Source organism: Salvelinus namaycush, chromosome 4, assembly GCF_016432855.1.
Source record: "Salvelinus namaycush isolate Seneca chromosome 4, SaNama_1.0, whole genome shotgun sequence".
In the NCBI taxonomy this organism is placed as follows: Eukaryota; Metazoa; Chordata; class Actinopteri; order Salmoniformes; family Salmonidae; genus Salvelinus; species Salvelinus namaycush.
The window spans coordinates 58,678,548-58,705,156 of NC_052310.1; the positions used below are offsets into that span (position 1 = coordinate 58,678,548).

The following is a 26,609-nucleotide window of genomic DNA, read 5'->3' on the forward strand; positions in this document are numbered from 1 at the left end:
TGTAGATTGTGGAGGGAAAAAATGTATTAATCAATTTTAGAATAAGGCTGTAACATTACAAAATGTGGAAAAAGTCAAGTAGTCTGAATACTTTTCGAATGCACTGTATGTTTACATCACCAAAGCAAGTGAAATAAACAATACACAAAAGTGAGAAGAAACACATATAAACATTTTTTTGTTGTTGAAATTTACAGTAAACATTGCACTCAAAAAGGTTTCAAAAAGATAAAGACATTTCAAGTGTTATATTATCATTATCTATTTGCACATTTAGCAATGTGCAAATAGTTGTAGTACGAATAGTGGGGGAAGAAAAAGTAAACAATAAATATTGGTGGTATTTAGAATGTTTGTGCTCCACTGGTTGCCCTCTTGTCATGGCAACGGGCCACAAATCTTGCTGCTGTGATGTCACATTGTGGTATTTCACCTAACAGGTATGGCAGTTTATCAATGTTGGATTTGTTTTCAAATTCTTTGTGGGTCTGTGTGATCTGTGGTAATGTGGTCATACATTTGGCAGGAGGTTACGACGTGCAGCTCAGTTTCCTTTTGTGGACAGTGGGCACTTCAGAGCCAGGTCTGACTATGGCGACCTCTCTCAATAGCAAGGCTCTGCTCACTGGGTCTGTACATAGTCAAGAATCTTCTTACATTTGGGTCAGTCTCAGTGTGTATTGTGTACTCTCTGTTTAGGGCCAGATAGCATTCTAATTTGCTCTGTTTTTTGGTTGATTCTTTCCAGTGTGTCAAATAGTAATATTTTTGCTTTCTCATAATTTGGTTGGGTCTAATTGTGTTGCTGGTCTGGGGCTCTGTGGGTTCTGTTTGTGGGTGTGAATAAAGCCCCAGAACCAGCTGGCTGAGAGGACTTCTCTAGGTAGATGAGGACTTCTCATCTGTAGATGAGGGCTTTGATGTGGAATGTGTGGGCATCGCTTCCTTTTAGGTGATAGTGGAATTTAACAGCTCTTCTCCAGATTGTGATAACTATAGTCCTAATTCTGCTCTGCATGCATTGTTTGGGGTTTTGCGTTGTACACAAAGTATATTTTTTCAGAATTCTGCATGCAGAGTGTCAATTGGGTGTTTGTCCCATTTTGTGAATTCTTGGTTTGCGAGTGGACCCCAGACCTCACAACCATAAAGGGCAATGGATTCTATAACTGATTGAAGTAGTTTTGGGCCAGATTCTAATTGGGACGTCGAGTTTATGTCATAGAAGGCCCTTCTTGCCTTGTCTCTTAGATCATTCACAACCTTGTCGAAGTTACCTGTGTTATTGATGTCTAGGCTGAGGTAGGTATAATTCTTTGTGTGCGCTAGGGCAACCGTGTCTAGATAGAATTTGTATTTGTTGTCCTGGCACCTGGACCTTTTTTGGGGCACCATTATTTTTGTCTTACTGAGTTTCACTGTCAGGGCCCAAGTCTGACAGAATCTGTGCAGAAGATCTACAGTGCTGTGAAAAAGTATTTGACTCCTTTCTGATTTTCTCTACTTTTGCATATTTTTGATACTGAATGTTATCAGATCTTCAACCAAAACCTATTATTAGATAAAGGGAAAAACACCCAATTCCCTCGTGTGAAAAAGTAATTGCCCCCTTAACTGGTTGTGCCATCTTTAGCTGCAATGACTGCAACCAAAGGCTTTCTGTAGTTGTTGATCAGTCTCTCACATCGCTGTGAAGGAATTTTGGCCCACTCTTGCATGCAGAACTGCATTAACTCAGCCACATTTGTGGGTATTCAAGCGTGTACTGCTCGTTTCAAGTCCTGCCACAACATCTCAATTGGGATTAGGTCTGGACTTTGACTAGGCCATTCCAAAGCTTCAAATTTGTTGCTTTTTATCCATTTTCATGCAGAATTGATTGTGTTTCGTATCATTGTCTTGCTGCTTGACCCAGCTGTGCTTCAGCTTCAGCTCACAGACAGATGGCCTGACATTCTCCTGTAGAATTGTCTGATACAGAGCAGAATTAATGGTTCCTTTTATTAAGGCAAGTCATCCAGGTCCTGACTTAGCAAGGCATTCCCAAACCAATTACCACCACCATGCTTGACCGTTGAGGTTCTTACTGTGGGGTGAAATGTTTGGTTTTCGCCAGACATAATGGGACACATCTCATCCAAATAAGTATATACAGTACCTACTCATTCAAGGGTTTTTCTTTATTTTTACTATTTTCTCCATTGTAGAATAATAGTGAAGACATCAATACTATGAACTAACAGATATGGAATCATGTACAAACCAAAAAAGTGTTAAACAAATCAAAATATATTTTAGATTTTAGATTCTTCAAAGTATCCAACCTTTGCCTTGATGACAGCTTTGCACACTCTTGGCATTCTCTCAACCAGCTTCACCTGGAATGCTTTTCCAACGGTCTTGAAGGAGTTCTCACATATGCTGGGCAATTGCTGGCTGCTTTTCCTTCACTCTGCGGTCCAATTCATCCCAAACCATCTCAATTGGGTTGAGGTCAGGTGATTGTGGAGGCCAGGTCATCTGTTGCAGCACTCCATCACTCTACTTTTTGGTCAAATAGCCCTTACACAGTCTGGAGATGTGTTGAGTCATTGTCTTGTTGAAAAACAAATGTTAGTCCCACTAAGCGCAAAGCAGATGGGATGGCGTATCGCTGCAGAATGCTGTGGTAGCCATGCTGGTTAAGTGTGCCTTGTATTCTAAATAAATCACAGTTTCAAAAGCAAAGCAACCCCACACCTCCTCCTCCATGCTTCACGGTCGGAACCACACATGTAGAGATCATCCGTTCACCTACTCTGCGTCTCACAAAGACACGGCGGTTGGAACCAAAAATCTCAAATTTGGACTCGTCAGACCAAACAACAGATTTCCACCGGTCTAATGTCCATTGCTCGTGTTTCTTGGCCGAAGTAAGTCTCTTCTTATTTGGGCTGCAATCTGAGGTGCAGTTAACTCTAATAAATATATCCTCTGCAGCAGAGGTAACTCTGGGTCTTCCTTTCCTGTGGCAGTCCTCATGAGAGTCAGTTTCATCATAGCGCTTGATGGTTTTTGCGACTGCACTTTCAAAGGTCTTGACATTTTCAGCATTGACTGACCTTCATGTCTTAAAGTAACAATGGATTGTCGTTTCTCTTTGCTTATTTGAGCTGTTCTTGACATAATATGGACTTTGTCTTTTACCAAATAGGGTTATCTTCTGTATACCACCCCTACCTTGTCACAACACAACTGATTGGCTCAAATGCATTAAGAAGGAAAGAAATTCCACAAATGAACGTTTAACAAGGCACACATGTTAATTGAAATGCATTCCAGGTGACTACCTCATGAAGCTGGTTGAGAGAATGCCAAGAGTGTGCAAAGCTGTCATCAAGGCGAAGGGTGGCTACTTTGAAGAATCTCAAATATACTTTTTCACGGGACTGTAGGTGCTGCTGTAGGCCCTCCTTGGTTGGGGACGGAAGCACCAGATCATCAGCAAACAGTAGACATTTTATTTCCGAGTCCCGTAGGGTGAGGCCGGGTGCTGCAGACTGTTCTAGTGCCCACGCCAATTCATTGATATAAATGTTGAAGAGGGTGGGCTCAAGCTGCATCCCTGTCTCACCTCACGGCCCTGAGGAAAGAAATCTGTGTTTATTGCCAATTTTAACGCACACTTGTTGTTTGTGTACATTGATTTTATCATGTCATCTTTTTTTCTTTCAACACCAGTTTCCATCAATTTGTACATCAGACTCTCATGCCAAATTGAGTCAAAACTAATTTTAAATAAACAAAATTAGAAAAATGTGCTTTTGTTTATTTGTAAGGATGTTCAGGGTGTATACGTGGTCTGTCGCACGGTATTTTGGTAAGAAGCCAATTTGACATTGTCTCGGGACATTGTTTTCACTGCTATTGATGATACTGTAGAAGATTTTGCTGTTGACGCAGATTTCACGGTAATCATTGGGGTCAAATTTGGTTCCAAATATTGTGAAGATGCCAGAGCTGAGGATAATGTTGAAGAGTTTAAGAATAGCCCATTTGAATTCATGGTCTGTATATTTTATCATTTAGTTCAGTATACCATCAATATACAGGCCTTTTTGGGTTGTAAGGTTTGTATTTAGGCCTGTAGCTTATCCAATGTAATTGGATAATCCAATGGGTTCTGGTAGTACTTTTTAATAACTGGTTCTAAGTTTTGTAAATTATCATGTATACATTTCTGTTCTTTGTTATATGGCCAAAAAGATTGGAGAAGTGTTTTATCCATACATCTCCATTTTGGATAGGTAGCTCTTCGTGTTGTTGTTTGTGTTCCAATTTTCCCAGAAGGGATTTGATTCTATGGGTTCTTCCTTCACATTGAGCTTTCTGACATGCTGTTCCTTATTATTTCTTAGTGCATTTCTGTACTGTTTTTGTGTTTCCTCATAGTGAAGGAACTACCCATAGAGCCAAAAGATTATAACTTCTCAGTCGCTGTGTCAGAAGAGCATGATTCAGAGATACATATACCATATAGTACCTAAACTATAGGAATGGCTATAGATTAAAAAATTTAAATAAATAAAATATACAATACAACATGAATCTGTCTCTCTCCTTCTCACAGGGAAATTATGTCACAGAGGAACACTGCCCCTCTCCTTCCCACAAGCAGGGTAAATAGGACCTATCATTGACCTCTCACCTATACCTCTCACCTCTGACCCCTCTCTGCTTTACCCTCCTCACTATCTGGCCATGCTGGAAAGGATAGAAGTACGTGGCAGTCTAAGCACCAATACAATGTTACCCACTAATCCTAACTTAAAGCCTCACCCTAACTAACTCCTTGCCTAAGCCCTACATTGGGGAACAAATATCATCTGTACACTGCACTGTAAACCCCAATGTGCTGTCATCACAAAATGTACATGCAAAAACACAGATATTAAAAACAATTCCAAAAAATATACCTGCAGTAGAGCATGCTGGGAAAAAGGTTCATTTGTTATTATAACTTGATGTGACTTCTCATTTAGTTTTGAGTCAGTACCACATATACATTTTAAGTAGTAATTACTTTTAATTTACTTTGAATTCAAATTACTAGAAGTATTTAAGTAAAAAATGTCTCAGGGTTTACTCGCTCATCAATTCTTACAATATTTCCACTTTTGTCCTTTCTAACATGGCCTTTTAGTGACTGACTACCCTGTTACAGCACCCTATCCTATAAACTACCATATAAAGCTCATTATTAGTGAGATGGCAGGGTATTTTAAGGGGTGCCATGCTAGATTCTCTTTACTGTAAATGATAAGGTGGGCTAAAATACTGGTCACACACTTTATTTGGCTAGTCCGGACTTTCCGTCTGTAGATGCTCGAACAATGGTCATACTATCAACAAACTACCTGTTGATAAGCAACTGCTTGCTAAGGTTAGGGTTAGGGCTAGGGTTAGTACATAGTGAGTCGATAGTTTGTAGAGCATCTACATATGGACTATCCAAAAAAAGTGTTACAACACTGACCATCGGTGAAACCATCACTAATCATCCGTTTGCACATATGCATTTGGTTCAGTTTGCTCTCTGTGTGTGTGTGTATGTGTATGTCGTTGGTTTTCCAATGCTGGTGTATGTTTGCCTGCTGTGCTCTGCATGCACTGCTTAGATTCCACACCCTGATATGCAATGTGTGTGTACAGTATATTTGTGTGTTTGTGTGTGTCTCTCTTGTTGCGCATATGTTTGGAGTCATATCCTCCCCACCTCTCCTTCTCCTCTGCTTTCCCTCCTCTATTCCACCATTCAAAAGTCAGATAAATTGGGATTGAATCTCTAACCCTGCCTCTCAGTGTCCCCAGAGTTTGAGTGTGTGTGAATGTGCGTGTGCGTGACCTCAAAGTTTGTATGTGTGTGTTTGTTTGTCCAGAGTTTGTGTGTGTGTGTGTGTGTTATTTATGAATGTGTGTTTAAATACTATGCATGTTTGTGTGTCTTTTGTGTGTGTTTGTTTGTGACATTATCTTTATCATCATGCATCTTCTTAATATGTATTTTTCTCCAGTCCAGTTGTAGTGGATGTGTGGAGTGGTGAACAATAAACAGACAATGAATAAATTAGTTAATAAGGAAACCAAAGGAATCCTGTCTCTATATATGTTCATGTGCATGTGATGCATGTTTGCACGCGTGTGTCACTGCTTCTCCTTGTGCATCCTCTGAGCCTGAGCCACATGCTAACCATCATCACATGATCTCACCCATGCACTCTTTTACACACACACACACACACACACACACACACACACACACACACACACACACACACACACACGCATAGTCATCGAAAAGCTACTGACCCCCATTTACACCCCCCTCTCCCTACCCCCTTCTGTGCATGGCTACTGTTGTTTGACCTTTGCCCCCGCTTGCAGGTGGGCGGAGCAGGTGTCCAGAGTTGGCCAATAACAATCACGCCCTCTGCGACACACCCTGTTTGGGGGGGCTGGACAATGAGCAGGTTCCCGACTGCCGATTCGCCGGTGAGTGGCAACCTACTGAACATGGACCAATCAAAGCTGAGACTGGGCATGGGCGGGGGAGAGATGGGGATGTCAGTGAAAGGAAATAAGAAGGGAGCGAGGGATCATGGAGAGGAGAAACAGTGGAACAGAAGTCAGGGTAGAGAGACAATGGAGAGGGTAGAGGGAGACAGAGTTTTTAGTCAAAACTGAGGTTCCTATGTTTCTAGCTGAGATTTTAATTACTATAAATGGAGAAAGTGAAGAGGGGAGAGAATTGGATTATATACCCCATAAAATGTTGGTCTACTAGAGTTGTTTCATCTCAAATGGCTCAGGAAATAGATTCAGTGACATTGAAGGAAGAAAATATTGACCCAAAATAAATGAGGCTGTAATTGGTGATCCATCCATACCAAACACAAGACAGTGTATCTTGCTCAGCAGTTAGAACAGGAGGCTTCTTTCTTCTCATCATCCCCCCATCCTTCACTGCCGTGGTTGTTGTTCCTTCTTGTTGTTTTTCTCAGTAGTGGGTAGTTATGCACTCTCTTCCTCCTCTCCTCCCAGCAAAAAGCTCCTGTGTGTGTGAGAAAGTGTGTGTGTCTTTAGATTTGTGTGTGAGAGCATGTGTGTGTGTGTGAGAGCGTGGGTGTGTGGTTGTTCTCTATGCTCCATCCCAGAGTTCCAAGTTAATGTTCAGTGTCTGCCAGCTCCGAGCCACTTTGCTTATCGTCTGCGACTTATCTCTCCTTCTCCTTTGCTTCTCCCTCGCTTGCTAGATGTCCTCTCTCTGCTGTGCTGAAGCAGGTTACAGTGAGGGAAGGGGAGTGAAAGGCTTTGTTTCTCTATGCAAAGAGCAAGAGAAAACCCAGTGCAGTGTGTCAAGATCCAGGTGCTGGTTTTGGCAAGAACAACTAGTATCCAAAAACAGGTGTAAAAACTGCCCTTTAGCTTTGTTTCTCTAAGTCTGTAGCACTCTAACATGGGTGCTGTTTCTGTGGCCACCAACTCTCAAACGACTAGTCCCTGTTTTCTGGCCTTTTTATTAAAAAGCTGAGGCTGCAGAGTGAACGCAGAGATTTAGAGGTCTGGCTACTTCAGAGCATTCCCTATTTTAACGGATGTCTGTTATTTCAATGAAGAGACCACGTCGTTAACTCTCAAAAATGTGTCTTAAAAGGAAGTCAATCTTTAAGGAATCTGCCTAAATTAAAAATAATAATAATAATTGCAGATGAAGCCTTAGCTCCTCCCATTCCTGTAACTCCCAACGTATTGCCCCCACTGCCCCCTCACCTCGCTCTCCCTACTCTTTGTGGTTGTTGTCAGATGAATTCTCTGTGCCGTAAATGTGTTATATTCTCTCTCTTTGTTTCTCTCCTTTATCCATCATTTAATATTTTCTGTCTCCTCTTCGATGCTCCTCCTCTCTCTCTCTCTTTCGGATGGACAGATGCGGACTCGTGCCCTGTGCACATTGAGGAATAGGTATGGCTATAGCTGTGGCTAGCTGATAGGTTAGAGATTGTTCACTAAACTTCGCACTTTCAGAACAACTGAAAGCGCGAAGCACCACATTTAATCATGGCAAGGAGGCAATCAAACAAGCAAAGCGTCAGTATAGAGACAAAGAATTCAACGGCTCAAACACAGGGTCTACAGACAATCACGGATTACAAAAAGAAAACCAGCCCCATCGCGGACATCGACGTCTTGCTCCCAGACAAATTAAACAACTTCTTTGCGCGCTTTGAGTACAATACAGTGCCACCGACATGGCCCGCTACCAAAGACTGTGGGCTCTCCTCTGATGTGAGTAAAACATTTAAACGTGTTAACCCTCGCAAGGCTGCCGGTCCAGATGGCATCCCTAGCCGCGTCCACAGAGCATGCGCAGACCAGCTGTCTGGTGTGTTTACGGACATATTCAATCAATCCCCATCCCAGTCTGTTGTCCCCACATTTTTCAAGATGGCTACCATTGTTCCTGTTCCCAAGAAAGCTAAGGTAACTGAACTAAATGACTATCGCCACGTAGCACTCACTTCTGTCATCATGAAGTGCTTTGAGAGACTAGTCAAGGATCATATCACCTCCACCCTACCTGACACCCTAGACCCACTTCAATTTTCTTACCGCCCAAATAGGTCCACAGACGATGCAATCGTCATCACACTGCCCTATCCCATCTGGACAAGAGGAATACCTATGTAAGAATGCTGTTCATTGACTACAGCTCAGCATTCAACTGGATCCTGGACTCCTTGCCGCCCCCAGGTGGTGAAGGTAGGAAACAACATCTCCATCCCGCTGATCCTCAACACTGGGGCCCCACAAGGGTGCGTTCTCAGCCCTCTCCTGTACTCCCTGTTCACCCATGACTGCATGGTCATGTACGCCTCCAACTCAATCGTCAAGTTTGCAGACAACACTACAGTGGTAGGCTTGATTACCAACATCAACGAGACAGCCTACAGGGAGGCGGTGAGGGCTCTCAGGATAATAACCTCTCACTCAACGTCAACAAAACAAAGAAGATGCACTACCTGTTATTAACCACTAGTAGCTGCATGATGTAGAGCAGTGACCTATCACCTTGGTCCTGGAGAGCCAAATGGTGTGCAGAGTTTATATTAGTTTCAGCCCAGCACTTATTCACCCATTTTGACTAATCCTCAAGGACACCTTGATTAGTTCATTCAGGTGCAGTCGGTGTTGGGCTGATACACAACCCTGCATCTAGCTACCGCAGCTCTCCTGTTTTTCATGGACGAATCCAACTTGAGAAACACGTCTAGTAAAAGTGTTTTGTGCACATTTCTGAAGTTGGGATTGGTCCCTTGTTGAATGTGCATCCAGCCCAGCAGGCCTTTAACCCCCCATCTCTATGACCAGTTACATGCTGACCACACCGCTCATGTCACATGCGTTGCAAAATAAATGTGCACATAGTGGCAAGAAAAAGTATGTGAACCCTTTGATCTGATCTTCATCTAAGTCACAACAATAGACAAACATAGTGTGCTTAAACTAATAACACAGAAATTATTGTATTTTTCTTGTCTATATTGAATACATAATTTAAACATTAACAGTGTAGGTTGGAAAACATATGTGAACCCCTAGGCTAATGACTTCTCCAAAAGCTAATTGGAGTCAGGAGTCAGCTAACCTGGAGTCCAATCAATGAGAAGAGATTGGAGATGTTGGTTAGAACTGCCTTGCCCTATTAAAAACACTCACAAAATTTGAGTTCGCTATTCACAAGAAGCATTGCCTGATGTGAACCATGCCTCGAACACAAGAGATCTCAGAAAACCTAAGATTAAGAATTGTTGACTTGCATAAAGCTGGGAAGGGTTACAAAAGTATCTCTAAAAGCCTTGATGTTCATCAGTCCACGGTAAGACAAATTGTCTATAAAATGAGAAAGTTCAGTACTGTTGCTACTTTCCTTAGGAGTGGCCACCCTGCAAAGATGACTGCAAGAGCACCGTGCAGAATGGTCAATGAGGTTAAGAAGAATCCTAGAGTGTCAGCTAAAGACTTACAGAAATCTCTGGAACACGCTAACATCTCTGTTGACGAGTCTACGATACGTAAAACACTAAACAAGAATGGTGTTTATGGGAGGACACCACGGAAGAAGCCACTGCGGTCCAAAAAAAACATTGCTGCGCGTCTGAAGTTTGCAAAAATGCACCTGGATGTTCCAGCGCTACTGGCAAAATATTCAGGACAGATGGACAGATGAAACTACAGTTGAGTTGTTTGGAAGGAACACACAACACTATGTGTGGAGGAAAAAGGCACAGCACACCAACATCAAAACCTCATCCCTACTGTAAAGTATGGTGGAGGGAGCGTCAGGGTTTGGGGCTGCTTTGCTGCCTCAGGGCCTGGACAGCTTGCTATCATCGGCGGAAAAATGTATTCCCAAGTTTATCAAGACATTTTGCAGGAAAATGTTAGGGTATCTGACCGCCAATTGAAGCTCAACAGAAGTTGTGTGATGCAACAGGACAACGACCAAAAACACAGAAGTAGATCAACAACAGAATGGCTTCAACAGAAGAAAATACACCTTCTGGAGTGGCCCAGTCAGAGTCCTGACCTCAACCCGATTGAGATGCTGTGGCATGACCTCAAGAGAGCAGTTCACACAAGACATCACAAGAATATTGCTGAACTGAAACAGTTTTGTAAAGAGGAATAGTCCAAAATTCCTCCTGACCGTTGCGCAGGTCTAATCCGCAACTACAGAAAACGTTTGGTTGATGTTATTGCTGCCAAAGGAGGGTCAACCAGTTATTGAATCCAAGGGTTCACATACTTTTTCCACCATGCACTTTGAATGTTTACACGGTGTGTTCAATAAAGACATGAAAACGTATAATTGTTTGTGTGTTATTAGTTTAAGCAGGATGTGTTTGTCTATTGTTGTGACCTCAATAAAATTTGATCTGATCTTCATGACCAATTTAAGCAGAAATCCAGGTATTTCCAAAGGGTTCACATACTTTCTCTTGCTACTGTACATGTTATTCAATCATTGCACCCACACTGCTCGAGGGCGTCAACTAGCGTCTGTTTAGCCAGGCGCTAAAATAGAACTTGGTTCTATTTGTGATGCTTGACGCGCTGCAAGTCCTGCCTCCCCTATCTCCTCATTGGTTTTTAGGAGCATATACCCACGTGGGTGATTGAAAGATGAACTGAGGTCCACACTCCAGTCCAGTTGGTTGTGGTAATGCACCTTAAAGTTGGTTGCCAACCACCATATAAAGTCCAAAGAAGAAACCTAAGGAGTAGAGATTACTCGAAACAAACTCGGTTTACTCTTTTATCTGTGGATTAAATCACGGAATAGAGGACCTTGTGCTTTTCAGGTAAAATAACAACCCAATGTTTATATCCCAGGACAAATTAGCTAGCGACAGCAAGCTAGTTAGCTAAATTGACATAAATGTTTAATGATTTTTTGACATGTCCCCAAATTAATATAGTTGGTTCAGAGTTCGTTTTGATATTTCAACCTGCGTGTCCTGATCACGTCTGGTGTGGATGGACAAAATTAACATGCACTCGATGGCGGACGCGCAAGCAGTCTGGTCAGCATGTTAGACTGGCCAGCCACAGACTTTAGACTACCATTATCGCCCACTAGAAGGAGAGAGACCAGCGAGCACAGTACTCAACACAAGGGCCTTGCATTTTGTTTTTATCTTACATCCTTTATTTTTCTCTCTCTTTTTCCCTTTTTCTTTCTCGACTCTGTCTGTCTGTCTGTCTCTGTCTGTCTCTCTCGCTCTCTCGCGCTCTCTCTCTCTCTCTCTCTCTCTCTCTCTCAGGTCTGATGTATCTGGGAGGATATAAGCCAGTGTTGGAGCCCCTCTCCCACCATGCCTCCACCAGTAATATCAACCTGGAGGAGCAGGGGGTGGAGACAATGGACAGTCAGAGTACCAAACACATACCTCCCACACCACGCCGCTGACCACACACACGCGCGTCCAATTTCGACCTCAGTGCTATAACAGCACATACTGATATTTTATTCATTTTAGGCAACCTCATGATTGCGCAGTAGACCTTCCTTACTGCATCTCCTCACCTGATTAACCAACTCCCATGTCCCTCATCCATCCTGAGGCAGTGTCCTCACTCAACCATCCTACACTTCTCTTCACTCTGGACTAAAGAGGAGGAGTGTTTATCTCAGTTGCTAATTCTAACAGGGAAGTCTTGGAGAAGAGGATTTAACCAATCCACAGTCCAAGAAGGAGACTGCTAGAGTTAGACCACTCCCCCCCTCAATGTGTCATAATGTCTTTCTTGTGTTTTGTGTCATTAGTTCATCTTTTGAGATGCCTCCCCTTGCCTCTAACAAGCAACCAGTCAGGGGTCAGTGTACTCCGGTCCATGAACCAGAAATCTCTGGCCGTGGTTTTGCATGCAGCGCTCTGATGTCTCCAAGCAGCCCTACTGTACTCAGCAGTGTTCTGTCCTCCCACAACTACCTGGTCTGAATGGGATTATCCTTGTTAGCTAAGAAACTGGATGTGCTGTATGTGGTGCTGAATGGAGGATTTGATCCAAAATGGAGGACTTGATTTGCTCCAAAATGGTGGTAGATACTGAACTGTAAAGGAGACAGAGGGGAGAATGTACGATGCCGATGGAGTATGTGTAACTCAGAGGGGAATGTAATGTAATGATTTGTTTTGGGATTATTAACTATAGAAGAATGACCTCTGAACTTTGAACCACCCCATGTAGCCCTTGCACACCTTTCCCAACACATACACCACCCTACAAAAACACATGTGCTGTTTGATAGACAAACCTGAACCTTTTTCTCCTCATTTTGTGAAAACCTTTATTTTGTTTAATTTATGTTGTTTTTAGTGTAAAGCTCTCCTGGTAATTTTGTCACGTGTTCTGTGTTTTATTTGTTTAAACAAAAAATGTGTTTATGTGGATGATTATACAGTACCAGTCAAAAGTTTGGACACACCTACCCATTCAAGGATGTTTGTTTATTTTTACTATTTTCTACATTGTAGAATAATAGTAAAGACATCACAACTATGAAATAGCACATATGGGATCATGTCGTAAAAAAAAAAAAGTTAAACAAATCAAAATATATTTTAGATTTTAGATTCTTCAAAGTAGCCACCCTTTGCCTTGATGACAGCTTTGCACACTCTTTGGTATTTTCTTAAAACAGCATTGTTGGTTAAAGGCTTGTAAGTAAGCATTTCACTGTAAGGTCTACTACACCTGTTGTATTCGGCGCATGTGACAAATAAATTTGATTTGATCTCAATTGGGTGGAGGCCAGGTCATCTGATGCAGCACTCCATCACTCTCCTTCTTGGTCAAATAGCCCTTACACTGCCTGGAGGTGTGTTGGGTAATTGTCCTGTTGAAAAACAAATGGACTCATCAGACCAAACACCAGATTTCCACCGGTCTAATGTCTATTGCTCGTGTTTCTTGGCCCAAGCAAGTTTCTTCTTCTTATTGGTGTCCTTTAGTAGTGGTTTCTTTTCAGCAATTCAACCATGAAGGCCTGATTCACGCAGTCTCCTCTGAACAGTTGATGTTGTGATGTGTCTGTTACTTAAACTCTGAAGCTTTTATTTGGGCTGCTATTTCTGAGGCTGGTAGCTCTAATGAACATATCCTCTGCAGCAGAGGTAACTCTGGGGCTTCCTTTCCTGTGGCGGTCCTCATGAAAGACAGTTTCATCATAGCGATTGATGGTTTTTGCGACTGCACTTGAAGAAACGTTCAAAGTTCTTGAAATGTTCCGCATTGACTGACCTTCATGTCTTAAAGCAATGATGGACTGTTGTTTCTCTTTGCTTATTTGAGCTGTTCCTGCCATAAAATGGACTTGGTCTTTTACCAAATAGTGCTATCTTCTGTATACCACCCCTACCTTGTCACAACACAACTGATTGGCTCAAATGCATTAAGATGGGAAGAAATTCCACAAATTAACTTTTAACAAGGCACACCTGTTAATTGAAATGCATTCCAGGTGACGACCTCATGAAACTGGTTGAGAGAATGCCAAGAGTGTGCAAAGCTGTCATCAAGGCAAAGGGTGGCTACTTTGAAGAATCTCAAATATAAAATATGATATTTGATTTGTTTTAACACTTTTTTGGTTAGTACATGATTCCATATGTGTTATTTCGTAGTTTTGAATGAGTAGGAGTGTCCAAACTTTTGACTGGTACTGTATGTGAAATGATTAATGGCTTTGAAGTGCAACACTGAATGCACTTCTAGCTGTTACCTAGGCAACATACTTTGCGGTGCATGAGGCGATTGTAGAGTAAAACATGAAAGTCTAGGTCAGTCTCAACTCCCCTGTAGAGTACCCACAGTGGTACACACCTCTGACCTTTCTGTATTGTCATTATGGGACGATCTCAATTGTATACTCCTTGCATCTTCTCCTCTCCTTGTTTCTTCTCAAAACCCATTGGAGGAGGTCAGAGTGGAGGGACCTCTGGCTTTCTCATCCAATGGGTTTTGAGAAGAAAATGAGGAGAGAGTATGTGAGGAGTATGCTATTGAGACCTTCCCATTGTCTCCAAATGACACCCTATTCCCTATATAGTGCATTACTTTGACCCGAGCCCAATTCCCCATATTGTGCACAACATTTTACCAGAGCCCAATTCCCCTTTTAAGTGAAGGTAGTAAGCCATATGGGGAATAGGGTGCCATTTGAGATGCATAGATTGTCAATAAGACACACTATAGATGCCCTCTTCCTTATCCCCAACTACAGGCTGGCAACAGCTCTGTTAGCTATTGTTTACACACTGTCAGCTCAAACACCCCTACCTGTATCCCTCTCATCTACGGTATATGGACTGTGGTTCATTTTTGTAGACCAGAGAAAACATGGGATGCTTCCAAAATGTAACCCTATTCCCTATATAGTGCCCTCGATTTATTTGTGAAGGGAGCAATGTCTCATGCATTGAGATTGTGAATGAGCTTGGTCAGGGTTCTAGAACAGAACAGCCATGCTTACATTCCAGAATGGAGACTTATATGGTGGCGACAGAATGTTGACTGGTCATTTCTCCACATGGTTCTAATAGTCTTTTCACACACAAAACTCTCTTTAGTGGAACCAGATGTACTATCTGTTTCATGGGAAACGTACACCTTCAAATTAATGCTATATGTCATCTTTATTCCCACAGTACGTTAATGTCTTTGTGTGTGTGTGCGTGCGAGCGTGCACATGTACATTCATTAAATATTAGAGCGATTATTTACTACATTAATATCCCCTCAACAAAGATACGCACAGACACCGACACCGACACACACACAAACACACAGTCTCATTGACCGGTTGTTGACTGAACACAAACACATTTTGTTAGTGCATTACGCATTACAGGTGTAACTGCGTTGGAACTGTCAAATCCACTAGCGGCTCCTGACATTATTCCTATCGCGGACATTGACATTGGAAGCACCGAGTCGTATTAGTAGAAATCTAATCTCTCGTGGACAGACTACTTAAACATAAGCAAGATTTTAGTTTTGGCCCCTCTAACAATTCTAGGGAGAGAGAATGTTTTTGTAATGTTCCCCTGATGTTTGAGTGTCCAATTTTCTGTTAGGAGAACATTCTATATTAGCAAAAACCTCCTGAGAACCCATTTAGCATGTTTTGTCATTGGAGTTAGGAGAACATTCAATATTAATGTTCTAGACATGTTTAATGGGACATTGCAAAAACATTCATGTGTCTAGTTTTCTGAGAGTAAGGAGAATATTCCATCAACGTCACACCAAACATAACAGAACATGGTTGCCATGTTCTCAGAATAAAGATATTTATGTTCTAGACCCCTTTCATGTGACATTGCAAGAACAGTCCAACCTGAACACATCACCCTTTGTTACTGTTGCCAAGCCCATCAAGGCCATGATTGGTGGACCGTTGATCCATTCACAGCTCTTTGTCTGCTGTCAAGGTTAGGTACACCCACAAACAGTGCTTTCAACTTATTTGACACACTTTCACATCAAATCAAACTTTATTTGTCACATGTGCCGAATTCAACAAGTGTAGACCTTACCGTGAAATGCTTACTTACAAGCCCTTAACCAACAATGCAGTTCAAGAAGAGTTAAGAAAATATTTACCAAATAAACTATATAAAAATATATTTAAAAAAATACAGGTTAGTTTAGGTAATTTATATATGTAGGTAGGGGTGAAGTGACTATGCGTAGATAATAAAACAGCGAGTAGCAGCAGTGTACAAACAAATATGGGGGGTCAATGTAATAGTCCGGTAGCCATTTGATTAATTGTTCAGCAGTCTTATGGCTTGGGGGTAGAAGCTGTTAAGGAGCCTTTTGGTCCTAGACTTGGCGCTCCGGTACCGCTTGCCATGTGGTAGCAGAGAAAACAGTCTTATGACTTGGGTGACTGGAGTCTCTGACAATTTTATGGGCTTTCCTCTGACACCGCCTATTATATAGGTCCTGGATGGCAGGAAGCTTGGCCCTAGTGATGTACTGGGCCTTACACACTACCCTGTGTAGCGCCTTACGGTCAAATGCCGAGCAGTTGCCATACCAGGCGGTGATGCAATCGTTCAGGATGCTCTCGATGGTGCAGCTGTAGAACTTTTTGAGGATCTGGGGACCCATGCCAAATCTTTTCAGTCTCCTGAACGGGAAAAGGTTTTGTCGTGCCCTCTTCACAACTGTCTTGGTGTGTTTGGACCATGATCGTTTGTTGATGATGTGGACACCAAGGAACTTGAAACTCTCGACTCTCCACTACAGCCCCGTTGATGTTAATGGGGGCCTGTTCGGCCCACCTTTTCCTGTAGTCCACGATCAGCTCCTTTGTCTTGCTCACATTGAGGGAGAGGTTGTTGTCCTGGCACCACACTGCCAGTTCTCTGACCTCCTCCCTATAGGCGGTCTCATCGTTGTCAGTGTCGTCAGCAAACTTAATGATGGTGTTGGAGTCGTGTTTGGCCCCGCAGTCGTGGGTGAACAGGGAGTACAGGAGGGGACTAAGTACACACCCCTGAGGGGCCCCAGTGTTGAGGATCAGCGTGGCAGACGTGTTGTTGCCTACCCTTACCAGCTGGGGGCAGCCCGTCGGGTAGTCCAGGATCCAGTTGCAGAGGGAGGTATTTAGTCTCAGGGTCCTTAGCTTTGTGATGAGCTTCGTGGGCACTATGGTGTTGAACGCTGAGTTGTAGCCAATGAACAGCATTCTCACATAGGTGTTCCTTTTGTCCAGGTGGGAAAGGGCAGTGTGGAGTGCGTTTGAGAGTGTGTCATCTGTGGATCTGTTGGGGCAGTATGCGCATTGGAGTGGGTCTAGGGTAACCGGGAGGATGCTGTTGATGTGAGCCATGACCAGCCTTTCAAAGCACTTCATGGCTACCGACGTGAGTACTACGGGGCGGAAATCATTTAGACAGGTTACCTTCCGCTTCTGTGGGCACAGGGACTATGGTGGTCTGCTTGAAACATATAGGTATTACAGACTCGGTCAGGGAGAGGTTGAAAATGTCAGTGAAGCTTGCCAGTTGGTCCACGCATGCTTTGAGTACACGTCCTGGTAATCCACCTGGCCCTGCGGCTTTGTGAATGTTGACCTGTTTAAAGGTCTTGCTCACATCGGCTACCGAGAGCGTTATCACACACTCATCCAGAACAGCTGGTGCTCTCGTGCATGCTTCAGTGTTGCTTGCCTTGAAGCGAGCATAAAAGGCATTTAGCTCGTCTGGCTGGCTCGAGTCACTGGATTAGTCCTTCTCCTTGAAAGCGGCAGTTCTAGCCTTTAGCTCAATGCGGATGTTGCCTGTAATCCATGGCTTCTGGTTGGGATATGTACATACGGTCACTGTGGGGACGTCGTGCCTAAGAACAGCCCTCAGCCGTGGTTTATTGGTCATATACCACACCTCCTTGTGCCTTATTGCTTAAATATATAGGTCCATTATCATTTCTACATTCTTTCTATCTGTTTTTTTAGGGATGCAAGTTAGAGATGCACTGATATTGAAATTCTGGGCCAATACTCATTTTATGGCCTTTTTAACCATTCTAGCACAGATACAAACTGCAACCCAGTTTATATGTTCATAAGGCTAATAAGAAAATATGTAAAATGACTTGAATATGAGAAAGGTGGATTTATTTTGTGTTTGCGTCAAAACCTGAGTGAAATGCATCAGAAAGGTATTGAAAAGTTTGGCAAAACATTTAGGTCATTGGGTAATAATTGTATGTGTAGAAAAACATATCTGCATTGTTTTCAATTGCGGTTTTGCCACAATCCCTTCTAATGTGTCTTGTGACCATGTGAGGGAAATAGAAGACATGTACGTGTTCCTGAGAGTCTTAGCTTTCAGGAATGGGGTCATAATAACTAATAGCATCAATCGTTCAAAAGCTAGAGCTAAATTCGGAGGAAGAAAACAGAAACCATTCCATTTGTCACAACCGCTAATGGTGTACATCAGAGGTTACTCACGAGCGGAGGAGGACCTCGAGCAGAGAAGACAACAAAAATTAACAAAATTATGCCAAGTTCATGAGACCCCCTGATGAGGTGAGGCACCAGGCAATTCCCTAAGATCTCCTCTGTGGACAAGGAGAGCCTCATTTCATACAAGCACAGTTTTGTTTCCACTTTTCCTCTCCTCGATTAACTTAGTAACAGACGTACTCTATGCCTCTGACTATATGATGACAGTCTACTACTTCTATAGATCATGTTAAGTGCATTCATGACTGTTCATTATTCCTCCTAACTTATTTTAAACTTTATTTAACAAGGCAAGTCAGTTAAGAACAAATTCTTATTGACAATGACGGCCTACACCGGAAAATGCTGGGACAATTGTGCGCCACCCTATGGGACTCCCAATCACGGCCAGATGTGATGCAGCCTGGATTTGAACAAGGGACTACAGTAATGCCTCTTGCACTGAGATGCAGTGCCTTAGACCACTGCGCCACTCGGGAGCCCATAATGCATCACATAGATGTGGATAACTGAACTGTGCTGTATAGCTGACAGGAGCTGTTTTTGTTCTGGATCACCTTCCAAACTTTTCTTACCTGGGGGTTAGAGATAGGTGACCCTACAGCTAATTTAGGATGTCAATAACTGCATGTATTATCAGTGTGTGTATTGTTCATCTCCAAGGACATCCTCCTGACAATCTACCACAGCAGGATAACAACTCACCTGGACTACTGTGCTCACAGGAGGCTGCTGAGGGGAGAACAGCTCACAATAATGACCAGAACGGAGCAAATGGAATGGCATCAAACACCTGGAAACCATGTGTTTGTTGTATTTGTTACCATCCCGCCTACTTTGCTCCAGTCATTACCATGAGCCCGTTCTCCACAATTAAGGTGCCACCAACCTCCTGTGACTGTGCCACAGTATGGCGTCCCTGCCTACGTCAATGCAATAAGACAGGTTTTAACCAGCTACAGCGTATCATCAACAGGGCTGCTCGTATCAAGATCGGGCATTCACAGAAGGAACACATATAAACAGGTTCTTCTGCAAAAAGCTGTAATCCAACCACTGACGGACAGGATCCATTACAACAGCCTAGTGACTGTTTTCAAGCGACACAGCACAAACTGCCTGAATACGTCAGATCTGTTCAGGTGGGAGTCTCCACCCGTCCTCCAGGGGGCATACCAGAGCAGCAGCCAAAGTCTATGACCAATAGGACCCCCACCTACTAGCACTACTAGTGGCAGTCTGCAGTTCTTTGAAACATTTCTCTGGAACAAGCTGTACTTATCCACATGACAACTAGCCAGCATGTCCACCTTCAAAAGAGCTATACACATATCTAGATCAGTGGAGGCTGCTGAGAGGAGGACGGTTCATAATAATGGATGAAATGGAATGGCAAATTGTATGTTTTTGATACAATTCCACTAATTCCCACTCCAGCCATTACCACAAGCCTGTCCTCCCCAATTAATAAGGTGCACCAACCTCCTGTGCTGTATATGCTTCAGTGTATGGTGTGTTTTAATTGATTCTTTGGAACCCAAGACTCCCTGGAAAACAGTGGCATTTGTTACTGAGTGGACTATCCTGGCTAAATAAATACAAATTAAGAAAATATCAAAGTGTACCTGCCTAGTGGTTAGAGCGTCAGGCTAGTACCGAAAGGTTGCTGGATCGAATCCCCTAGCTGACAAGGTAAAAATCTGTCTTTCTGCCCCTGAGCAAGGCAGTTAATCCACTGTTCCCTGGAGGCCAAAGACGTGGATGTCGATTAAGGCAGCCCCCTGCACCTCTCTAATTCAGAGAGATTGGGTTAAATGCGGAAGACACATTTCAGTTGAAGGCATTCAGTTGTACAACGGACAAGGTATCTCCCTTTCAAGCACTATAGAAAGAGTACTTATGTTACCCAACTTTGTTCCTGGTTATAATAAACTGTGTGCTTTTCATGTCATTTTTCAACTAAATAATTGTATTGTAGACCATGCTGAACAACAATTTAAAAAAAATAACCTTCATGTGTGTGTTCGTGTGAGAGACTTGCCAGTTGCTCCTCCAAAGCTGTAGGTGGCGATAATGCTGTGAAATGTCGCGTCATTGCCCCACCGCCAACTGGACTGTGAGTTCAATGAATGACGTGGATTTTCATTGTAACAACTAACGCCACACAAATTATATTTGTCAGCGATTTAATCGCACTGTACGAATATTTTGCCAACTGTCTTTAAAGTAGAGATTCGTGTAGTATTTATTAGTAGGAATAGAAGGTCTGAGACGCTTGAAAACGGTTGTGATATCTCAGTGAAACATGTGAGTACTTTGACTAACGTTACCAAGAAAAGGTTACGTTGCTGTGTAGTCACTGTAGCGACCAACAAAAGAAAGTCAATTTGTAGCTAACTAACGTTAGTCAGTTTAGCTAAGAAGTGATTACAACGACAGTAAAATAATAACATTGCAACAACGTAGTTTACGTTAAATAGCATGTTGGCTAGGTGGGATACAGCAGCTAGCAAACCATAATCACCATGTCAGTTAGCTATTCTATTAGCTATGAAAGTTTCTGTTTACAAAATCATGTGTATTCTCCCCCAGCCAAAACTCAGGATGAGTAAAAATAAGGTGTTGAATCTGAAGGACAAAATCGATGGCAACGAGATGGATCTGAGTCTCTGTAACCTCACTGAAGTTCCTGTTAAAGAACTAGTAGGCCCACAACGACACACACATTACCTTTATAAAGCCATATATTGTAGGCAACAGTGGAGGCTGGTGGAATGAGCTACAGGAGAACAGGCTCATTATAATGGCTGGAATATAACAAATGGAATGGAGTCAAACTTGTGGTTTCCATGTGTTTGATAGCGTTCCATTTATTCCATTCCATCCATTACAATGAGCCTGTCCTCCTTTAGCTCCTCCCACAAGGCGCAACTAGTATGGAATAGTCATGTTGTCATACACTTGTGTGTGTTTTCAGGCTGCCTTCCCTAAAGTCACAGTCCTGGACCTGTCCTGCAACAATATCACCTCCCTGCCTGTGAGTAACCTTGAGTTAACCTAGTCCCAAAGGTGGTGATTCTTTCCATTGTGTACAGCATAGCCACACACATTTACATATAAAAACAAATTTATGTGAGAAATGGCGGTGGAAACACCTTAATGCCCAAATATTGATATAATAACCATCATATAGAAGCAAACTTGAAGTCACGCGATGACATTTGTGTGGTCCTCCCAGTACGAAGCATGCAGTTTATTAGGCTTCAGATAAAATATGTAATGAGGAACTTCACAGGATGGTGAAAGTGCACGGTGATGAGTTTGTTGCTCCTTTCCAATAAATATCAAGGGTCTTATTCTGGTGACATGATCGATCTATCTTTGGCAGCCATTTGACAAATAAAAATAATCTCTTTTATCCATTATTATCTCATTTTGTAGGCTAGCCTACCTGCACTGTATCTGCGAGCTGTGGGCTATGCACACTTTCCAAGACCAGAGTGGGCACATTTGCTATTTAACGCAACAGTCTTTGTGACAAAATGATCGGTAGAGTTGAAAATGCAATGGAAACACATTGAACTTTTTATTCGGTACATGAAATTGTAAGCAATTTAAAGTACCTATTATGTGCACTACGTCATCACACACTGCTTTTTATCCGCAACAAGTCCGTTTGGTGGTAACACACCGCTGGTGGGAAAATGTGCATATTTACTTTATGCAGATTTTAGAATATTTGCATGAAAATCTGTCGCCAATTGGATGGAAACTGCAGTCTGATTTATTAGGCAAGAATGAACCCAGCTCCAAAGCCAAATGCTTGTCACCACAGCCTTCCGGTCAGTTGTGTTAGTGCTAGGCTGGAACTAAAGCCTGCTCACCCTGTTGCTCCCGCCTGAAGACAACTGGCTAATGTCACTGACTAATGTATAGTAGCCAACCCAGCTGGATGGTCAAGGAGTTGTACTATAATGAAGTAAAGGAGGAGAGATGTGTGGGTAGAGCAGGAGAGAAGACGCGAAGGGGGTAGCAGAAGTAGTGTACAGTACCTTGAGTTTCCTCTGAGTGTTGCACTTGTGCAGACATTCCACTGTCTCCTGTCAGTGGATCATAGGCGCCATGGTGGAACATTGCAATAGGAGTGGAGAGAGATGATTATTACAGACTGTACATAACAGTGTGTGTGTGTGTCCAGCTGGAGTTCTGCAGCCTGAGTCACTTGGTCAAGGTGGACCTTAGTAAGAACCTCATGACCGTTCTACCTGATGATCTGGGTCGCCTTGGCAACTTGCAACACCTGGACCTGTACAACAACAAGCTGACCATTCTGCCTGTCAGCTTCTCCCAGCTCAAGGTGGGTAACAAACACACACACACACAATAGGGCTGGGAATTGTCAGGGACCTCACGATACTAAACCGTATCTAATCACTGAACTTAGCATTTTTTAAAGGGGGAAGCATGTTTCACCATTCACCATGTTACAGAAAGACACAGATAATGAAACATATCTGCCTGGGTGTAGTAGTTAGTTCCCATCATTACCAAGCTCTTCTAGAGTAATAGTTATAGCAGGGAAACTACAGCACAATATAAGGCCCATATTCATTGATGCAATTCTGCTGGAAATAAGTTGGACTAAGAACTAGAGAGAATGTATTCAAAGCAATCACCAGTCCCAACTAAGTGGGCATAATTTGTGTATGTGGAAATGCTGCTGACTTGGCAAAATTAGTTGGTGATGACTTACATTTCTCATGTAAATAATAGAGGAAAAATAGACCTTTCCCAAACATCAGTGTACAGACAGCCCAGAGAACCTGCTTATGCAACCATTTGATTGTGTTAATGTCTCAAGCCAGAGGGACATAGTGTTCCTATGTTCCAGGAAGCAATACAAGCTTCAAATGATGCGCTGGTATGAAAAACATATTCACCCTGTGTCCCTAAAGTCCCTCTATTCTCCTGGCATTTTCAACACTATTATTCATTAACATCATCATTAGTATAGTAATCTGCTTAATTCTATAATATATAGTCATATTTACTGATACTTAATAACTTTTTGGCAGAAACATTAGTAAAGCCCTGGGAATAAACTTTGAATCCGCCCATCAACAGTAGAAAAGGCTAACTGTAATCAACCAATCCATAACGTTTTACAACAATCAGAAAGTTCTATTGTTTGTTCATTACAAACAGGTTTAAAAACAGTGAGTCATACATCCCTTTCATGTCCAAGACTATACAGTAAACTACAATAAGGATAAGCCAGCTATCTTTGAACTCTGTAAACTCCAACATGACCACAGTGGCATATGGACAGAGGTTGAAGACAGAAAACAATTCACACAATCGCAACAGGCTTATTTTTTTCCTGTGTGTGTGTGTGTGTATAGAACCTGAAGTGGCTGGATCTAAAGGACAACCCTCTGGAAATCAACCTGGCGAAGGCTGCAGGAGACTGTCTGGATGAGAAACAGTGTAAACAATGTGCTGCCAGGGTAAGACTGGGAGGGAGGCGGTGGGAAGGGAGGCAGAGGGAAGTAGAGGAGATTCCACAACTCTTGGAAGACAATGGAAGTTGATAATAAAGCTTATTCATTGTTAAAAGAAGCAGGGAGGTAGGGAGGAAAAGATGGACTGAGGGAGAGGGAGGGAATAAGAGGTAGGAAGGGAAGTAGAGATGAAGAAATATGAGAAATTAAGGGAGAATTGGGGAGGAAGGAAATGTTGTGACAGACTAGAGAGTTATTTGGTTCCAGCATGGTGCAATATCATTTAGACTACAATATGATTGTAGGTTCTCCAGCACATGAGGATCCTTCAGGACGAGGTGGACAAAGAGAGGGAGCGGCGCTTCCTAAAGGACAAAGGTGGGTACTACAATGCAGGTGCCAGTGGTCAGTCAACCTAGGTCTGTGTCCAAAATGACACCCAATTCCTTATGTAGTGCAGTACTTCTGACCAGAGCCCTATGTAGGGAATAGGCTGCCATTTCCTGCCCTAGTGGCTATGGGTTCGCTCGTGTTATTTCATAGTGTTTTAACATTGTTAGCACAGAGCAGCTGATATTACTGACTTTATAGCTTTCCATGCTTATAGTGTGGAATTTGAATACATTCGATAAACATTATTATTCCTCACTGGGTAATCATTGAACGAGACAAAAAACAGACAAAAAACGTTAACGGAAGCCGCGGGGCAGGAACACCTGCTCTTTCCATGACATGGACTGACCAGGTGAAAGCGATCTCTTATTGATATCACATGTTAAATCCACTTCAGTGTAGATGAAGGGGAAGAGACAGGTTAAAGAAGGATTTTTAAGCCTTGAGAGAATTGAGACATATATTGTGTGTGTGCCATTCAGAGGGTGAATGGGCAAGACAAAAGATTTAACTGCAACGCTGCTAGGTTTTTCATGCTCAATAGTTTCTCGTGTGTATCAAGAATGGTCCACCTCCCAAAGGACATCCAGTCAACTTGAAACAAGCATTGGAGTCAACATGGGCTAACATCCCTGTGGAACGCTTGACACCTCGTAGAGTCCAAGCCCCGGTGAATTGAGGCTGTTCTGCAGGTAAAAGGGGGTGAAACTCAATATTAGGAAGGTGTTCCTAATGTTTTGTACACTCAGTACATTGAACATGATAGAAAGTGAACGTCAAAGCTTACGAATTTCAATCTCGTTACAGTTTGGGTTCGGGATATAAACTGAATGGCACATTTAACTGTTAATCTATTTTCTTTCGTCCATCCCTCATCGCATTAGAACTGGAGAAGAAGAAAGAGACGAAGCAGAGAGAGAGGGAGGCGAAAGAGAAGGAGGCGCGTAAACGAGACAAGGCAGAGGAGAAGGAGAGGAAGAGGAAGGAGTACAACGCTCACATGGCTGCCTTGGCCATCCAGGAACAGAAGAATAAGAGAAAAGAGGAGAAGAAAAAGAGGAATGGACAGATGGCAGCAGGTATGCAATGGGCGTGTTCCAGGTTGTCCTTAATGCAGTCGTGCAGCTCACATGTTGACTACACAGCGCACGTCACTTACTCCCATCTCTCTCTCCAGATAAGAAAGCAGCAGCTGAATCCGCCCCCAAAGCCCAAAGACGCTCTCTTATTGGCCTGCTGTTCAAGCTCCTCCTGCTGGGATTGGCTGGCGTCGTAGGAGTGTGTCAACTGACGGGGCTAAAGGAGGAGGCAGTCTGTGTGCCAATCAACATTGCTGTGGATGACGGCCTCTCCTGGGTCCGGGAACAGGAAGTAGATGTGAGAGTCAGAGAGCTGGTGGAGGAAGTGGATATCAGAGCCAGAGAGCTGCTACAGAAACTGTCTTCTCTGGTGCCACAACTCATGGAGCCGATTGGAGTCGTACCCACGGCAACGGAACCCATGGAAACGGTAGAAAACTGAGGATGGACTGACGAGAATGAAAAATGGACGATCAGCTTAAATTCCTATGGAATTGTCCTGTCGTCGCTCCTGGTATGTGCTGTTTTTAACCAGTGGCTGGCTGCGTCAAAATTCACTTACACCCTAGTTCCCTACAGTATGTGACTCTAGTCCAAAATAGTTCACTATTAAAAAGGAATAGGGTGTGATTGGAGACTTGCCCTGTGACACATGCACACTCCCAAGTCAACTCCTAGCCACTGTAGATCTGAAAGATCTGGATAGGTGTACTGGCATTCAATATGATGGAAATTCACTTGCCTAATAGAGGGCAAGATGAAGCAACTATATACTGCTTATACCTGTCCTTTCAAGTCTACACTGGTGCACAGGGCGTAAAAGGTAGGGGTTGATTTGGGATTGGGCAATAGTGACAGGCCCCGCCTGTGCTGCATTAATCTGTGCATCTTAGATCTGGGGTAAATTGGCTACACTCGGTTTTGTAATGCGTCATCTCTGCTCAAGGACGGTCAACATTAATAAATGGCTATAAGCTTGAGAATTGTCTTTGTTTAGAGACGTGTACATGACAATGGAGCATCATGGCATGCCTCAGTTGATTGAGTCAA

The 26,609-nt window shown here is 42.9% G+C and overlaps 2 protein-coding genes across 3 annotated transcripts in view; both read left to right on the forward strand.

Annotated features, from left to right (window-relative positions):
• The window catches only part of rnf157 (ring finger protein 157), a 34,951-nt gene extending 22,941 nt beyond the window's left edge, over positions 1-12,010 (forward strand). Inside the window, exons 14-15 of the mRNA XM_038990862.1 lie at positions 6,424-6,531; positions 11,865-12,010. Of these exons, the coding sequence (XP_038846790.1) occupies positions 6,424-6,531; positions 11,865-12,010 (254 nt within the window). The remainder of the gene's footprint in view (positions 1-6,423; positions 6,532-11,864) is intronic.
• Positions 12,011-20,696: 8,686 nt separating this feature from the next.
• Positions 20,697-26,539, forward strand: LOC120046680 (leucine-rich repeat-containing protein 59-like). 2 transcript variants are annotated; one of them, XM_038992092.1, is made up of 8 exons: positions 20,697-20,893; positions 21,179-21,289; positions 21,564-21,623; positions 22,785-22,943; positions 23,989-24,093; positions 24,393-24,465; positions 25,365-25,559; positions 25,658-26,539. In XM_038992092.1, the coding sequence occupies exons 2-8, from the start codon at positions 21,191-21,193 to the stop codon at positions 25,999-26,001; spliced, it is 1,035 nt and encodes a 344-aa protein (XP_038848020.1). In that variant the 5' UTR covers positions 20,697-20,893; positions 21,179-21,190; the 3' UTR covers positions 26,002-26,539. The 2 variants fall into 2 exon arrangements, with proteins under 2 accessions (XP_038848020.1, XP_038848019.1); XM_038992091.1 differs by lacking the exon at positions 20,697-20,893 and having other exon boundaries at positions 20,901-21,289.
• Positions 26,540-26,609: the final 70 nt, after the last annotated feature.

Coding starts and splice junctions, on each gene's coding strand:
- LOC120046680 (XM_038992091.1), top strand. CDS start 21,137: ATGAAAGTTTCTGTTTACAAAATCATGTGTATTCTCCCCCAGCCAAAA. Junction 24,094..24,392: donor GTAAACAATGTGCTGCCAGG/GTAAGACTGGGA, acceptor ATATGATTGTAG/GTTCTCCAGCACATGAGGAT. Junction 24,466..25,364: donor GCGCTTCCTAAAGGACAAAG/GTGGGTACTACA, acceptor TCATCGCATTAG/AACTGGAGAAGAAGAAAGAG.